This window comes from Diachasma alloeum, unplaced genomic scaffold, assembly GCF_001412515.2.
Source record: "Diachasma alloeum isolate Michigan unplaced genomic scaffold, Dall2.0 Dall_scaffold_00810, whole genome shotgun sequence".
NCBI lineage: Eukaryota > Metazoa > Arthropoda > Insecta > Hymenoptera > Braconidae > Diachasma > Diachasma alloeum.
Window position 1 is genome coordinate 84,889 of NW_021680940.1, and position 17,831 is coordinate 102,719.

Consider the following 17,831-nt stretch of genomic DNA (forward strand, 5'->3'; position numbering starts at 1 on the left):
ATAAACTTCAACTCTATTAAATTTTACATTGAAGTTTGAAATATAGAGCAGCTTTGGATTTCCTGCTTTGCCATTGAAATATCTTTGAAATTATGTTTTTTTCAATGAACATTTGCATGCCCTACACAACTGAACTTCTGTCCATTTGCAAAATTTGTAAAATGGCTACTTTTCTACACACAAGGAAATCACCATAAAACAATGGGGGAAGGGAAGAATAAATGAGCAAAGAAAAGTTTGATTTACTACTTCCCACGACAAAAGTAAAAAACGAGTTTTTATTTCAACTTGAAAATTGTAGTTATGACTAGTGTTTCGGGAATTGAATAATAATGTTAAAGCATAAAAAATTGAGGAAGAAATCGAAGTGTCCATTTTACCCCGTTTTTGCTTCATCTTACAACTCCTATGATGTAGTCTTATGACAATGTGTTGGTTTTTATGACCTTCAAATGACGTAGGCACAGTACATTTGATCCAATTCAACTCATTATTTAAATATGGTGTCCATATTGCCCCACCCTCCCCTATATCAAATGAGAATGAAGTCTCATTAATAATAATAATAACGACGAACTCAGTCGATCAACAGGCAAATTTTACGAGTTCTTAGATCATGCTGTGTGCAATTTTTGCAGACACGGTAATGAGAACCCTAAGGATAGTCTCATTTCTCAGATACAGATCATTCTCCTTGTTATGTTACTCTGTCAATCCCGTATCAGCTAGATCCAAGTCTAGGGAGGATAAGATCAGTGACAGCGAAGACATGTCCCACTTCCTTCCAAGAGGTTTTTGGGTCTGACTGACTGTCATAGAGCAGCCAGTATTCGTAACCACTATTCGTTGATTTTTCCAGTCTTAAACAATTGGAGATAAAATTTCCATAGAAACACGAATTGATTCTATTGTGAAAATCACTTTTTATGTGGAATATCGTAGAAATTCATGGTTTCAAGTAAAAAATCTAAGGAAGCATTTTCATCGAAAATTTGCAGTTATAACTAACAGATTTTCTTGAGATGTTGTCCTAAAACTTCTCATATTGAAGATTGATAAAAAATTAATAATCGACACGAGTCATGTCAACTTCAGCAAATATCTAGGTTTTGAGCAGAAAAAACTTGGGTGGATGAATTCTGTTCGCCGTTCAAACGAACCATTCAATTCATGATAAAATCGATAGTGTCCCTTACCCTTTAATACCTTTTTAGGGAGACTGATCCACAGGCAGAACCTCATCAGCTTCGTGGACACGTTTTTAATGAAGATCGGAAGTTTTCGTGAAAACTTACCGGCACCTGCAGCTGGATCTTTTCGCATTCTTGTAGGAATTCCACTCATTTTCCTGATCTCCACTCTCTTCCTTTGAAGATTTTTCAGCCTCTCCTCACATTTCTCCCACCTGTTAACAGGAGTCTTGGACTTGGCAACCTTCGATATCCTGACTTCCATATTTTTGATTTCTTGGAGCCTAAATTCATAGCTCTCAAATATGTTACAAAGTTTCTTCTGGGCGTGCCGAGCTCTGAAGCTGGCTCACCTTAGAAGTATCATGAATTTTTTGGAAGTTAATGTTGTGCTTCTCGGGCTTAGGAGCTCCTTCTCGTCAGAAGGGACGTTATATCCGATTTTTTCCCGTCAATCATTGAGAATTACTCACGAATATCCTCTGGACCTCCCTGAGCAGATGGTTTCCCATTTAATTTGGGGACCTGAAAATGGGGTTTTCCAGGTCTCGTGACACGAAAATTATTTTTTGATGATGAATGTTAAAAATTGAAAGATGGTTGGAATGATTGATAATTAGATGAACTTGAATGTTAAGAGTGGAATAAAATAGAAGTGGTTCATTACTTTCATCACAACATAGTCAATATATTTTGGCTCATGAATTAGCCATTGGCTTCCGCATGGAATTTCTATAAGGATGGAATTTTAATTAAATTCAATGATTTACTGTATTTAATTTATTGACATTGCCTCGATGTTGGCAGCCAACATTGCACCAAACATATTGGTTTCAAAATAATTTTTTTCAACAACAAATGATGCCATTAATTCCACGATCGAACTTGGTCAGGGTGGCATTGAGAAGAATATTGTAAATTATTATTCAATCCACTTAAACAATTATTTTTTCAGTTATCCTCGAAAAACGATCGGTCACATCGAGATACGCGGTAGCGTATCGGCCAAGTAACCATTTCGAATTTCCCACTTAATCAAAACAGGCCGAGAGCTACTGCGTATCTATACACGACAATACTACCCCCTCCACTACCACCCTATGAACATTCATCAATAAAAGGGCAACGTCACTAATTATGGGAAAAGTAATGTTACTTTCATAATAAAAATCATTTATGGTCTTTACGTGGATGTCACCATTTTATTTTTCTGATCAATATTTATAGAGTTACGTGAATCCCATTATTTTTATTCATGAATGGGATTATGTCGTGAGAGAATCACTCTTCAGCGTTGGTAGTGGTATGAAGTTGCGTGTCATCTCATGTTCATGGAATAGTTGGCCAACATGTTTGGGTGAATATTCAGTCAATGCGCATGTGCACTAGGGTGGCGCATTCAATAATTATTTTCGAATTTCGTTCTTGCTGGGGTGGAATCGGGTAGATCATCAAATAAAAGGGCAGTATGATTTATTTCAGATTTTTTGGATCAATTTTGACCGCGTAAAACTCGTTTTAGTTTGTTATGGCAGTAAACACGTAGAAAAAGTGATAAAATCGAAATCCTCAATAAAATTAAGTATTTAATGTCTAATTGTCGTTATTTTTCGTAAAATTGTTGATAAATGTCTAAATTATGGAAATTATATTTTTTCGCATTTTTTAATTCATTCGTCTTTTAATTAGGAAGTCCGATTTCTACTGAAAATGCCGGTTTTCAATCACGTCCTAGGGCAGTATAGAATTTAACGATTTCCTACAAATTCTGTCATGCAATAGCTTAACTATCGTGTCACAATTTTCAGGAAAGAACATCCCTAGTTTTTCATTTTAAATCGCAGAAAAATGTAAATGAAAAAGCTGAAATTTTTGGAACAAGGTCAGGTGCTCAGGTTATTTAGTACGATTATGAGGGAATACCGGACCGTAAACTGAAATGGAGAAGGTCAGACATCTGGGCAGACCTTTTCCTAAGTGAGTCAAAGCCGTTTATTGCCCTCAACAAATGGCCGTTTTTTTTTAACTTTCAGTGAAAATTTTCTAGTTTTTTCATAATTTCAATGCCAAGTATATGTTTATAAACTCTTCGTTTCTTAACGATTAAAAAAAAACTTGAACGATCGAAATATCTCAATCTGAAGCGGAGTTAGTGAAATCAGATTTTTCTTTAGATTCATTCCATGCTAGGGTACGAATAGGAACTTAATCTTTCAAATTTTATTTCTATGAAATGATCGGCAATTTCTCTGATTGCTTGGCCTTATCTGCAGCTATTCATATATTTTTATATGATATGATTAGTTCAAAGCAAGTTGGAAAATTTTCGAGACCAATTTTGTTTTATTTTTATTAAGTCTTTTTACAAAGTTTAATTTATGATGCCTGTTTTGCAACATACCCTATCCATAACTTCTGAAACATTTTCACGGGATAAAAAATGTATGCACTTGTGTAAACAAGATTATTTAGTCGTGAGGAATACGGATCTACCTGACTCATCTGAGTGACCCAACGAAGAAATAAAACTTTGCCTTATTTTTAGGGCCTCTAGGTAGTCATTAGTTCATATAACAAAATATTTCTTCGACCATTTCTTTCTTTGCAATTCAGTCGAGAGAAGACTTCCAAACAGTAAACATCCAAGTGATTACGATTTCAACATCTTTCCGGAAAACTTTCAACTTTGTTGATCATCAATATGCCGACAACACGTCAAGCCACCGAAATTGAATTAGTGAGGAACACAGTGCCGGAAATTCGTCGAAACAAATTGCCGTCTAACCGGGAAGTTTTGCAGTGTTTTTATTATTATAATAGACATGCTACACCAATACTCCCTTGTCGCCGCGCTGAAATGTGTGTTGTGCGAAAATGTGTTATATTCTGGGATTATGCAGGGATCCCCACCGTGAAAGAGTGTAATGCGATAGATAAATTACACAAACTAGTGAAAGAATACCAAACTATCCGCAAGCACGGTGCAGCCTTAAAGAACCCATCGGATATTTTGAAAGTGAAGTTATGGAAATTCACATCTCAACTGGATGACTTATTTGATATTGCTCTTCAATCGAAAGTAGATACAATGAAGAACGACGTAGCAGTAACTTTATTGAATTTGCATAGGGAAAAAGGACGCAACGGTATTTTGAACACAATCATTGACACAGGAGATTTGAGTGCTAGTGATACAGAAGAAAAAGAAACTACTAAAAAACCTACAGAAGGTAAGATAAGACAATCAATATTTATTACTGGAATCACTCGTAAAAAGTGACTTTCATTAAATTTCACCGTTTCAAGGTAGCTACAAGAATAATCGTTAGGAAAATTTGTGTCCTTCAATATTCAAATTATTTGCCAAAACTTCTGGGAGAGTCGTTGTTATAAATGTCTCAAAAACTTCATAGCCGATCAGCTTGTTTTTTTCGGGGTCCACAGAACTCGATGTGATGCATTTTTTAATAATTTTTTTATCAAGTTCTAGTCAGTTTATCTCTAGTTATAATTTTTGAATCGATTTAAACAAATTTTTTCAATATATAAGTAGCAAATGCCCTGCTTGTTTGTTCATTAATTCAATTTTCCAGCCCAACCAAACAAAATCATGACCAATTTCGGCAACTACCTTTTGGACAACGAGGAGGACATCGAGGAGTTGTTGAGAATCATTGAAGATGAAGAAGATGAAGATTATAAAGTCCCATTACCATCCGTGAATCCTAAAAGACGTAAGATAATGAGTCCAGACATTGCTGCCATTTTGGATAGAGCCAAAGTTAGTGACCGCATGGCTGCCCGTATATTAGCAGCAGCCATTATGAATGCTGGCCTCACTTTGGACGAAGTGAGTCTGAGTCGCGAAACTGTCCGCCGAAATCGACAAATAGAACGCGAGTCGCTAAGTGAGAAAATAAAGGATGCACTGAAAAGTCGGACATTTCACAGGCTCACTGTTCACTGGGACGGCAAGCAATTACCACGGGCAGATAACAAATACCAAAAAATTGAAAGACTTCCAGTCCTTATATCAGGCAATGACTGGTATCAATTGCTTGGTGTTCCTGGGCTGGAAAATGGAAGAGGTGAATTGCAGGCAGCAGCGGTCTACAATTGCCTAAAAGAGTGGAACGTCGTAGACGATGTATCAGCCATGGTATTTGATACAACTGCAAGTAATACAGGCAACGTGTCTGGTGCCTGTACCCTGCTTGAAAAATTAATTGGCAGGGATTTGCTATACTTGGCTTGCCGTCATCATATCTTTGAGCTCCTTCTGAAAACGGCATTTCAATGTACAATGAGAGGCACATCTGGACCGGAAGTTCTCATCTTCAAAAGGTTCCAAGGGCATTGGAAAAATATGGAAGAAGACAAATTTTCCCCTGGAGTGGATGATATTGGAGTGCGAAAAGCCCTGCAATACAATATGGCCGATAGTCTTGCTTTCGCTGAAGATCAATTGAAGGTTAGTGCTCATAAACTGTTTACATTGATTTAATTTACTCATGCTTCCTTTTTTCGAGAATTTTTTAACATATATTACGAAGTATAATATTCATTATGATTGTTATCTTTTACAGAAAGAAATCGTTCGCGACGATTACAAAGAGTTTTTGGAATTGATAATCCTGTTCCTCGGTGGAAATCTAAAGAAAGGGAATCGATTCCGAGCTTTGGGTCCCATTCATCACGCAAGATGGATGGCTAAAGCGATTTATTCGCTGAAAATGTTTTTGTTTAGAGACCAATTTCATTTGACATCTTCCGAAGAATCAGGGCTCAGAGAATTATGCATTTTTATTGTGGTGCTGTATCAAAAGGCTTGGTTTACCGCGTCCAATCCCATTACAGCACCAAACAATGACTGGCAATTGCTCAAAAAAATAGCTCAAAATATTGATACTGTTGGTTCCGTTTCTTCAAAAATTTGCAAAGCGGTATTCCATAAATTCGAAAAACATCTTTGGTATCTTTCGGAAGAATTAATTGCGTTTGCTTTTTTCGATAAAAACGTATCCATTGAAATTAAAAGAAAAATGTGCCAGGCTCTTAAAACCCATTCTGCTTTCAATAGTGAAAGAAATCCACGAGCAATTGAAATTAAAGATCAAAGGGCGGTACAAGAGCTAGATTTAGATTCATTTGTCAATGAAAAAACGATCAACTTTTTTAAAATTCTCACAATAGATAGTAGTTTTCTGGATAGTGATCCAACGACATGGGAGACAAGAGAGGATTTTATTAAAGCTTTTGAAATCGTCAAATCTCTCCATGTCACAAATGATATTGCTGAGAGAAGTGTGGCACTCGTGAGTGAATATAATAATTTGCTGACGAAAGATGAAGACAGCAAACAGCGAGCACTGTTAATTGTTCAGAAATTTCGAGAAATGTCTCCAAATTATACCAAAGATGCACTTAAATTTTCATTACAGACTTATTTAAATAATATAGAACTGAAACCGTAATATCATTCGTTAGGATTTAGTTCTTGAATATTTGAATATACCATTTAGTAGCAAATATATAGTTAATAATCACGATAATAAAAATAATAATAATAATAAGAATTGAAAATACTGTAAAACCTTGAATTTTTCCATAATCCGGACATAAAGTTATTTAATAAATGAATGTTTACATTACTTCCTTTCATTTATTACATATGGAACTATGACAGGATAGGTAAAAATTTGTAAACTTGACAGAAATAAAATTTAACATCTTATTATTGTGTTTGTGCTTTAGAAAATGAAGCTAAATAAAAACCTTATTTGACTAACTTCTCTCCAAATTATGGTACTTTGAGCATTCAAATTTTATTGAAATTAATATGAAATGAAGAATTCAGATATGATAAATTCACATTTATAAATATATTATTCTCATTCAAGTTATGAAAAACTGAAAAGATCTCACCGAAAGTGAATAAAAAAACTACGGTCATTTCTGGGGGACAATAAACGGCTTAGTCTCACTTGGGAAAAGTCTGGCCGGATGTCTGAAAAATGGCTGATGTACCTTGCATGAACGGCTCAGTAACTTAACCTGGAAAATTACTGCCATAAACTCATTGCCTTTTCACCAATGTTTGTACCAAGAAACTATCAGTAGGTCAGAATTTCTGACAAAACTTTGAATTAATATTGCTGGCTCCAGGAAGGTTGCAAGAAGTCAGAAAAAAAATTATGGCCATTTTTTTGTATGAGTTATCATATGCGGGTTTAGCAAAAGCGAAATTCGAAAATGGATTTTAAATGGGCCACCCTAATGTGCACTCGGCGGTGATGAAACACTCTGGCAATAACTGTCTTTTCCCTCCAAAACACGTGATATACAACGTTGAGATATACACACATACACATACATACATACATCCGGACATGGTCTAAAAATTGCATATGCAAACTCCTGAGCCCAAAAGTAGTTATTCTGATACAAAAGTTGGCATTTTCGGATCCGACAAATATAATACAATGCTTCCATTCGGAAGCAAAAATAATCAAATGTAAAAATGGAACGATTTTATTGCTTTCATTCGGAAGTAAAATGAATCTCATGTTTTTATGAACGATTCAGGCCAAAAATAAATCCACTTCCATAAGTAATTCGATTTCAATTTTTTTATCCGATTTTTGTTTTTAGAGGCTTTGTGAATTCAAATAAATACTTATACCACAAAATCAAAGAATATTGAATTTTCTCAGTGGAATAAGAAAGTCGGAACACTTTTCATTCAAAGATTTTCAATCATCTAATTTATCAATTGAATTGGCTAGGAAAAGCTCGAAAGTAAAGAATGGATAATTAGCGGGTTCGGAACAAAATTCCATAAATACTTGCTTTTTTCACTATTCTCTTTATAGGAATAAATAATAGAATGGTTCAAATTTCCGAAAAATATAATTTTTTCAATTCAGTTACAGTACAATTCTGGAAAAATTATTCTTTGTGTAAAAAATTGATTATGATTGAATCATTTGTAGAAAAGTCTTCGGAATAGCAATTTTTCAATCATTAGTCTACTTCGAAAAATCGACTTTCTATTGTTTTCCATATTTTTCAAATATTCCCTCATAATTATGAGTACATAGTAGCTATACTGTTGAAAAAAAAATTGAAATTTTAACGACAGTTTAATAGCAAATTTTAGGAGTTTGAGAGAGAAAAGTCATGAAATGTTAAATTTCACTGAAAATTCTCGGCAATTCAACATTTCTTAACAGCATGAAGATGAAAACTCAAGTTATTTGAATTCTCATTCAACGTATGAACATTCTGTTTCTAATTACTCGATAGTTCCGAATGCTGAAGCAATTATAATTGTTCAAATCGAAAATAGAATGATTTATTTTTCTTAATGTTGCGTTTAGTAAGGTTTTCTCCAAAGTTGATTATAATCAATAGCCAGAATTATGAGATTATAGAATTTAAATGCAACACAATGGAAACCATGATCAATTTTTTCACATTGAAAAAATAATAATAATATCCAAATTTAAAAATTGTAGAAAATAAGAATGACGATATTTGTGTCATATTCTGTGAATCATTAACATGAATTTCAGATTCACGAAAAAGGGTAGAGCAGAAGTCACACTGTCATTTCAAGTTTTTATTTTCAATTTTGTGCTGGAAACATGATATGACGATATTCAGAGGTTAGCCAGTTTTTTTTCCGGATGTAAGATGATACGGCAGTTTTCCGAAGAATTCAAAACAGTTATGAGGTTTTCTGAAAAAATCGAGAAAATCGAAAATTCGAGAAAACTGAGTTCTTTGAAAACTAGAAGAAATTTTGGGTATCTCTCAAATATTAGAGAATTTTTGAATAGACAATGGGAGAACAATTGACAGGAAAAGGTGAAATTTTTCAAATCAAACTAATGTGAAGGAGTCACGAGCTCCAACATAATTTGAAAAATTCGAAAAATTCCTTGGATTTTCTCAACAATTTCACAAACTTTTTTCAACAAAAAATTCATAAGAATTTCCGAATTTCAAGTTCTCTAATATCTAAGAAAATTGTGAGAAAAATCATGAATGAGAAGATACTCCAAATTAGCCAAAGAGCATCAGAATCGGTCTTATAATTTTTCCAGGAAAATGATTGGATGCTGTTGTAAAGATGTAAAGGGGGTGGCACAGACTAAAAGATTCTGGGTTGTGGGAAATTTAATAATTATTGATTTGTACTCTGATTCGAATTTTGATTATAATTATCATTAGAACCTCATTCAAAGTGCACGGAAATTCAGAATTAGTGAATCTCTTATTGAAAACATTGAATAGCCGATCAACCGATAAGCATTATTTTCATTAATCTTAACACTCAGTACAATAAGACGATGATGAATCATTATTTTTTGAAAGAAACACAAGGAAAAAATTTAAAAAAAAGACAATGAAAGGGCATCAATGTCGCAGCCGCGGTGGCGCTAACGAATGTGAAAAATGAGCTGTTCAGCTTGACTGAGATAATAATACAAAGCTGAAACTGTTGAGACCAATACAAATATGAAAATTTTAGAGGAGATCCAATTCCTAAGGAATGTTCATTAACAGAAGATTTTTGGAAATTAATGATGATGTGTTTCAACTTTTTCACAAAATTCGTCTCCAATAGCATAAATATGAATTATCGGAACTTTAAGGAACTTCACACGTTCCCTCAAAAATCAGGGAAATTGTCGGTTGTTTTCTGCATGTAAGATGATCCGTAAGTTTTCCAGAGAATTTAAAACAACTATGAGGCTTTCAGAAAAAAAACGAATAGAAGCACGAGTTTCTGCAAAAATTAGAGGAAATTTTCGGCATTTCTCAAATATTAGAAAATTTTTCAATAAACCAGGGGTGAACAATCGATAGGAAAAGGAATCTTCCAAATAAAACTGATGTGCAGGAGTCACGTCACCCCAACTACTACGCTCTGATTCAAATGGGAAAGAAGAATATGATTTGAAAAATCTGACAACATAATTTCACAAAAATTTCCAAGCTTTCCAAGTAACATTCACAAAAATTTCGGAATTTCGGAATTTGAAAAAAATTGGGATGATTCATCAAAGTTTCTAATTCATGGCATCGTCGAATAAAATTGTGAAAAAGACGATGAAAGGGGAGAAAATGCTCCGAATTGGCGAAGGAGCATCAGAATCCGTCATAATTTTCCCAGCAGTAATAATTAAATGCTTCTGTAAAGGTGTGAAGCAGAATAAAAGGTGACGCAAGCACTATAAAATTCTTGATTGTGAGAACTTTAAGGATGTATTACACCCTTTTCGCCAAAATTCACGTTTTTTGAATTTTTCCGGCAAATTGTTGATCGGATTGAGGTGAAAAAATACCGTTTTTGCGTCTTATCATTACTTAATAACTTATGAAATTTCATGATCGTGTAATCATTTTCCTACGTTTTTGAAAAAAATGCAGGAAAATGATGGCACTATCATGAAACTTCATGAGTCAGTCAATAATGATAAAACACAAAAACGGTATATTATTTCGCGTCAATCCGATCAATAACACGTTACTACAGAATTTGGGTTAGTTTGGCCACAATTATGAAACCTACATGTTTTTGAAGATTTTTTCACGCTGATTACGAATCTGCTTGAAAAAAATTCTCTAAGAGGTTTAGTTATAGAGTTATAAGCTATTGAAAACCAGAAAACTAGCTAAAATGCTCAGTTCGAATAATTAATTAAAAAATGAATTTGGTCGTTCTGAGTTCGATTGAAAAAACGCTAGATTGGTGGAATTCTTATCTTTCTAGTGATTGCTCCCTCCCTTCGATTCGTTACACGGAAAATCCTTAAAAAAACAAGAAAAATTAGCATTTTTTGAGAAAAAGAATGGTTATGGTTGGAAGGAATGGCCGGAAGTTAGTTATGAACTTTCGAAGAAGCGCCAAGTTCAAATCGATACCGTGTTGTAACCTCCAGTGGATTGTAATCAGGATTAAAAGATGCCCTTCCTTTAAGGAAAACTCCTGATCAACCTGGTGAAAAATCATCCTCAATTGTGGAAAGATATCGCACCTGATTTCGATGCAGAGAACTCAGCCGTCTGGGAGGAGATTAGAAATTTTTTTAATCCTCATATTTCAGGTATTCACTTTTGAATGGAAAGGAAATATTCAATTTTGATATTCACTACGAATTTTTGCCACAATCAGGCCACCAAGTCTGCTCGAAACTTCAAGCCTAGGTATATCATTTTGTCATCCTCCATGGCCTGCAATTGAAGGCTGAGCGAAAGGGACATGTTTGTGAACCCTTTTAGAAGCTGTACCGGGATTTATTATTTTTCCAAGAAGTTTTTGAGATTGAGAAGATTGAGTCTGATGCCGAAACCCTATCCCAGACGTCGACGTTTCCAGATGATTCTGAATTTCCCCCGAAATGAAATGAGGAATAATTATGAAAACCTGAAAATTACTTCCCATTTTAACTTTGTATCCTTAAACACGTGAATTCCGGTTTATTATCCTTAATAAAATGATTCAATTGAGAAAATTTCAGTAATATATTCCATTGATTACGGTAAACAACTAAATTACAGCAAAAATTATCGCTAAACTAGCCCAATCTAAAATTGTGTAGCAAATAATGAAGAAAAACGAGATGGATGGTTAATTTGAAGTTAAATTTTTGATAAATGTTTGAATCTGATAGAAATAGCAAAATTTTTGTAAAAGTTTTCTCGCAGCTGTCGTTCTTGTTCATGAAAAAAATCCTTCTGAGAAATGTAATGATCTCTTCTCTATTTTGCGATAGTCGTCAAACTCTGATTGCAAATTTTAAATAATAAAATTGACTTTCCTCTTTTATAGCTTCCTTTTTAACTACTTCACTGCTTCATTACAGTTATATACTATGAAATTCGAACAGTTTGATTTGTTTATGAACAAAACAAAGAGAGAAGAGATGTCACTTTGAATCTAAGGGAGAGAGCAATCACTAGAAAGATGAGGATTCCACCAATCTAGCGTTTTTTTAAACCGAACTCAGAACAACCAAATTCATTTTTTAATTAATTATTCGAACTGAGCATTTTAGCTAGTTTTCCGGTTTTTAATATTTTATTACTCTATAACTAGACCTCTTAGAGGATTTTTCCAAGCAGATTCGTAATCAGCGTGAAAAAATCTTCAAAACCATGTAGGTTTCATAATTCAGTCAAACTGACCCAAATTCTGTAGTACCGTATAATTTGCCAGGAAAATGGAAAAAACGAGAATTTTGGCCGAAAAGGTGTAGTACATCCTTAATAATTATTGTTTTGCATTCTGAATAGAATTTTGATGAGAATTATAGTTAGCACATCATTCAATGCGCACTGAAATTCAGAATTAGTGAATCACTCATTGAAATATTCAAATTGAACAGGTGATGAACCGATAAGCATTGTGTCCATTAATTTTAACATTCAGTTTAATAAGACAATGGTAAATAATTAATTTTGAGAAAGAAACATGAGGAAAAAAATAAGAAAAGGCATAATAAAAGGCATAATAAAAGGGCATCAACGCAAGCGGCACGGCTAGTGCTCTCCATAATCTTTGCACTTGGTTGGCTTGGTAGTGTAGCCAAAGTAGACTCAAAAATTTCCAATACCCCAATTAACTCATACAGCATGAGCAATATACCAATAGATATATAAAAATGTCCTGAAAAAATGTTCACCAACCTTTTTACGTTCTTTAATGTAGAGAATTTGAAAATGATTAAAAACAACCTGTGTTCATTGGGGTCAACACTATAAACATTCGTAGTTTCGACTGAACTCAATCGATTGAAATAAAATACATACGACAATGCAGAGGAGAAAATTCCACACAAATTCGATATAGGAAATGATATGCTAGGACGAATAGTTGTCCTGTAGAAGAATGCAGACGTTTTTTAACCTCAATTATGGAATTTTCCTAGCGGGATTCTTGAGGCCGAACCCCTTTTTACGCGCTCAGCCTAATGGAAAAAGCGCCATGCGCAGTAGATTTGAATTAAATGACAGTACGCTATTGCATGTCTCGAATTACTTGCGATTGATAATTCAATCATCTGTGACAGTATGGGGATTTGCCAATCTTAAAGTCAATCAAAACAAAAATGTAGGCGCCCAAAGTGCACATACAAACAATGAAAATAAGAGACTTTAAGAAATTTAGTACCAATAGTTTTAAAGAAAATTTCAAGAATAATACTGTGTAACGAGATTTTCTCGTTACGGGTTGAAATCCCCTTAAAAAGATACGTGAACTCTCAAATTGAGACATGAGGCGACATCTAGAGGCGGCTGAAGAAAGCCGCGACTAGATGAACTGAGCGACAAACCGATGAAAGACCTAAGGCATAGCGGTTATGGGTGAAACCGCGACCCCTGGAGGTCTGGAGGACGTTACTAGACTATCGCTATTTTGGAATTCGCCCAGCATGTGCTAGGGGAAAAGGGGCCGACGTACAGGCTGTCCAACTGGGTGATTCCATAGGCTATGTCAGAGTAGACTAGGGACCAATGGCCAGGTGAGAAGACTGGTGCCCCCGGTATCCCGTCGGGTTGATTGGTGGGGATAGGGTAACGGAATGACCTATCGTCGCTGAGATATCCAGACTAGGGGGAGAAGGCCCTAGTAAGATTCTGAGTTAGTCGAACGCGGACGCTCGAGCGGGGAAGTCGAAAGGATTTCTCCGAGATATACTGTGGTGTTGGCTTGAAAGATGGCCACGGGAATGGTGGGCGAATAGCTCAGCGCAGCCAGGTGCATAACTGATGGTAGCGAGCGTAGGGGGATGCTCCTGCATCCCCCACAAACGGGAAAAGAGTTATTTCGGAACTCTTAGTGACGACTTTGTTGTTTCCGGCGTTATCCGGCTCGGCGAAACAAATGGCGAGCGCATGGACCCGTGGGTTTGGAGTAGAGATCGTCCTCCTGTCGACCCGACCATGTGCCGACATTCGAGTACCCGGAGACGGTGACGCGCGATGACCGAAGCGGTAACTGGTGGCCGAGAGTGTGGGTGGTCGTGAAGTGGGTAACACTGTTCCACTTTGGTCGGATCAGCCTCTCGGCGTCCCAGGCTCTGAGGAGTCCCGGCTGATTCGCATTTAATTCTGAAAACACTCCCGAGTCGAAATACTCGGAAGGCGAAAGCCTACTGAGAGAGTGAAAAACCCTCCAGGACGAGAGTAAATTCACTTTGCATGGATGATTAGGCCGTGAGGCTTAATTTCCAGCCTGAAATAGTGGCTGGTGACGTTTGGCATAAGATACTCCTGGTGGACCTCGCCCACCCTACCGTGTCACGCTGATGCTAGCTGGGCAACCCTTTGCCCGGCCACAGAAGTCCTCTGAGTGGACGAGTTTGCCTCAGAGGCCGGTTTTCGTCGAACCTCCCGTGAAGGTTCAGCTGGCGTCTGACTATTGTGTAATAGAGACGGCATAAAAAGCAGTTTGGATTTTTCCTGGGTGAACAACCCGGGGAAATATCCTTACAACTGGCTGCGTGACTTCGAATGTAAATGCAAATAATATTATGACTCTAGAAGACGAAGCAAATATGTCAATTGATTCATTAATTGAAACTTTGAATGCAGAAGCTCCAATAAAGACGATTGTTAAGAGAGACAGAATTAAAGATAAAAATTGGTTCGATGACAATGTGAAGCGACACATAAATGAACGAGATCAACTTTATAAAATTGCTATGACTAATAAAACTGAGGTTAACTGGCTTAACTATACACATAAAAGAAATATTACGGTAGCAGAAGTACGTAAAGCCAAAAAGAAATAATATGAGGGCGAAATTGACAATAATAAAAATGACAGTAAAAAAATGTAGAAAACTCTGAAGGAGGTATTGCATAAAAAACCAAATAGTAATTTACCGGATGAAATTGACTTTGATGGTGATCTCAGTATTAATGACAAAGAAATTGCAAATAAATTGAAAAATTATTTTGTAAACACTGTCAATGACATTATTAATAGTATAAATAATGTAGAATGGAATTTCGATGCAGTGTCGAGCTTAGATCCCAAGTTTGAAAGATTCGAAAAGTTTAAATTTGTAAATAATGAAGAAATTTGTAAATTGATTAAGCAGATGCCAAAGAAGAAGGGAACCAGTGAGGGGATATCGAGTGATATATTGCAAATAGTACTCGATGTCCCGGGAAATCGATTAAGTGAAATTTTTAATAAGTCATTGGAGCAAGGGTATGTTCCAAATAATTGGAAACATTCTGAGATTATTCCAATTCAGAAAGTCAATAACACGAAAAAAGCTGCAGAATTCAGACCTATTAATATATTACCTCAGTATGAGAAAGTCCTTGAAAAAATATTTTCCATTCAACTAANTCGCTGAGATATCCAGACTAGGGGGAGAAGGCCCTAGTAAGATTCTGAGTTAGTCGAACGCGGACGCTCGAACGGGGAAGTCGAAAGANTCGATTAAGTGAAATTTTTAATAAGTCATTGGAGCAAGGGTATGTTCCAAATAATTGGAAACATTCTGAGATTATTCCAATTCAGAAAGTCAATAACACGAAAAAAGCTGCAGAATTCAGACCTATTAATATATTACCTCAGTATGAGAAAGTCCTTGAAAAAATATTTTCCATTCAACTAATTGATTACCTCGAGAAAAATAAAATTTTGAGTAAGGAACAATTCGGTTTTAGGAAAGATAGATCGTGTGAAAAAGCTGTCCAAGATGTTATCTCTACATGGAGAAATAATATTGATCAAGGGAATATTATCGGTGTAATATTTATAGACTTAAAGAGAGCATTTGAGACTGTAGATCGTAATATATTGTTAATGAAGTTGAAAAAATATGGTATCGATGGTAAAGTGTGGGATTGGTTTAATTCTTACTTACATGAACGTACTCAAAATGTGATTTATCGTTCGGGAATATCCGAAAAAATTGAAGTGACAGCAGGAGTTCCACAGGGTTCGGTATTGGGACCGTTATTATTTTTGATGTATATTAATGACATATTAGAATATACAAGAAACAAAATTGAAATTAGGTTGTTTGCGGGCGACATGGTTCTATTTGTTGTTGGAAATAGCTCTAAGAAAATCGAAAATGAATTGAACAAGCAGCTTCACGTAGTAGAAGATTACCTCGAGAAGAATAAATTGAAAATCAATGTAAATAAAATAAAGTTTATGGTTGTAAAGCAGCAAAGACAGAACCTTGGAAAAAATGTGATATTAAAAAGTAGAGATGGCACCGAAGTTGAAAAAGTGTGTGAAATCAAGTATTGAGGTGTAATAATAGACTCAAATTTGACTTTTAAAGCGTACCAAGAATTTTTGGTGAAGAAAATCGGCAAAAAAGTAGGAGTATTGAACCGAATAGGGAGATATGTCAGTATTATGGCCAGAAATATATATAAAAGTATAATTTCACCCCATTTTGAATACTGCTGTTCGATAATATTCACAATAAATGAAACAAGCATGAAAAGTTTACAAAAAATGCAGAACAGGGCGATGCGAGGAATCCTCCACTGGAATAGGAGAACGAAGGTGTCAGAAATGTTAGATGTCCTGGGGTTCATGCCAGTAGACCTTAGAATAAAATATAATGTGATGAAGTATGTACAGTGGACTCTGATTAGAGGCATATTGGTTAGTGTCGAACTTCCCCTCAATTTTTTTGTCTCGCTGCTCGAGCGCTTCCCCCACTCTGTCCCCACGCAAGCCGGAGAGTAAACACTCCAATATTTTCTTCAAATTGCTATTGTCTTCCGATTCGAGTAAAGACGAAAAATAAAATATTCTGCATTTGAATTGTCGATCAAAAAATTTAGTCCACTTCTGGCTGTCATGGGGGGAGGATCTCGTTTTGTTGGCATAAAATTAATTCGAAATTGGATTAAATAAAATAATAATGAAGCGATGTAAAGAAAACGACTGTAACATTTTTAATTCACATGGTTCGTTAACTCCAGAAGAAATATCTGTTCTATGGAATGTTAGGTACAAAGCTTCTGTGATCAAATATAGTCAATGAAATTAAAAATATTGATAATAAAAAAATCGTCTGAATCGATATGAATATTGCTATTATAGTTGAAGCTGTGAACTAAAGTTTATCATTAAAATAGAGTGTTGAATTGAGAGAAAAAAGAAATAGTATTTTTCATTTTATCGTTCCCAGTTCTCGGAAGTCGGGCTCGGCGAGAGCGCGTAGTGGGGGCAGGGAAATAGAGTCGAATTCTCCGAATTCGCTTCCCCTATCCCGCAAAACAGTTGACTCTAACCAGAGTCCACTGTACATGAATTGGTTCAAAAGCAAGAGATACCAAAAACCGAAATAAAGCTCGGGGGGAGAGAAACGCGGGCCACAACAAAACTGCGGTTGCCACTCCGAAAAACTACATTTGGGCAAAACGATATTATGTACGAAGGAGTAAAACTGTATAATGAGCTTCCAGAAGGCGTGAAAGAGAAGAGTGATACAGCATTCAAGCGAGAAACGATCGAATATTTAAGGATGCGCCGTGGGTGAAGCGAACTGTAAAGCCTAGAACAACGAAAGGCAAAAATAATGTGAAACAATGTAGATAAATAGCAAAATAAACGTATCTCTCTCTCTCTCTCTCTCTCTC

The 17,831-nt window shown here is 35.6% G+C and overlaps 2 protein-coding genes across 5 annotated transcripts in view; both read left to right on the forward strand.

Annotated features, from left to right (window-relative positions):
- LOC107044805 overlaps nucleotides 1-17,831 on the forward strand; it is a 76,071-nt gene that overhangs the window by 43,058 nt on the left and 15,182 nt on the right. The gene's annotated exons all lie outside the window — the stretch shown is intronic.
- Nucleotides 5,608-6,709, forward strand: LOC107044808. The gene is made up of 2 exons (XM_015266846.1): nucleotides 5,608-5,661; nucleotides 5,777-6,709. The coding sequence occupies exons 1-2, from the start codon at nucleotides 5,623-5,625 to the stop codon at nucleotides 6,662-6,664; spliced, it is 927 nt and encodes a 308-aa protein (XP_015122332.1). The 5' UTR covers nucleotides 5,608-5,622; the 3' UTR covers nucleotides 6,665-6,709.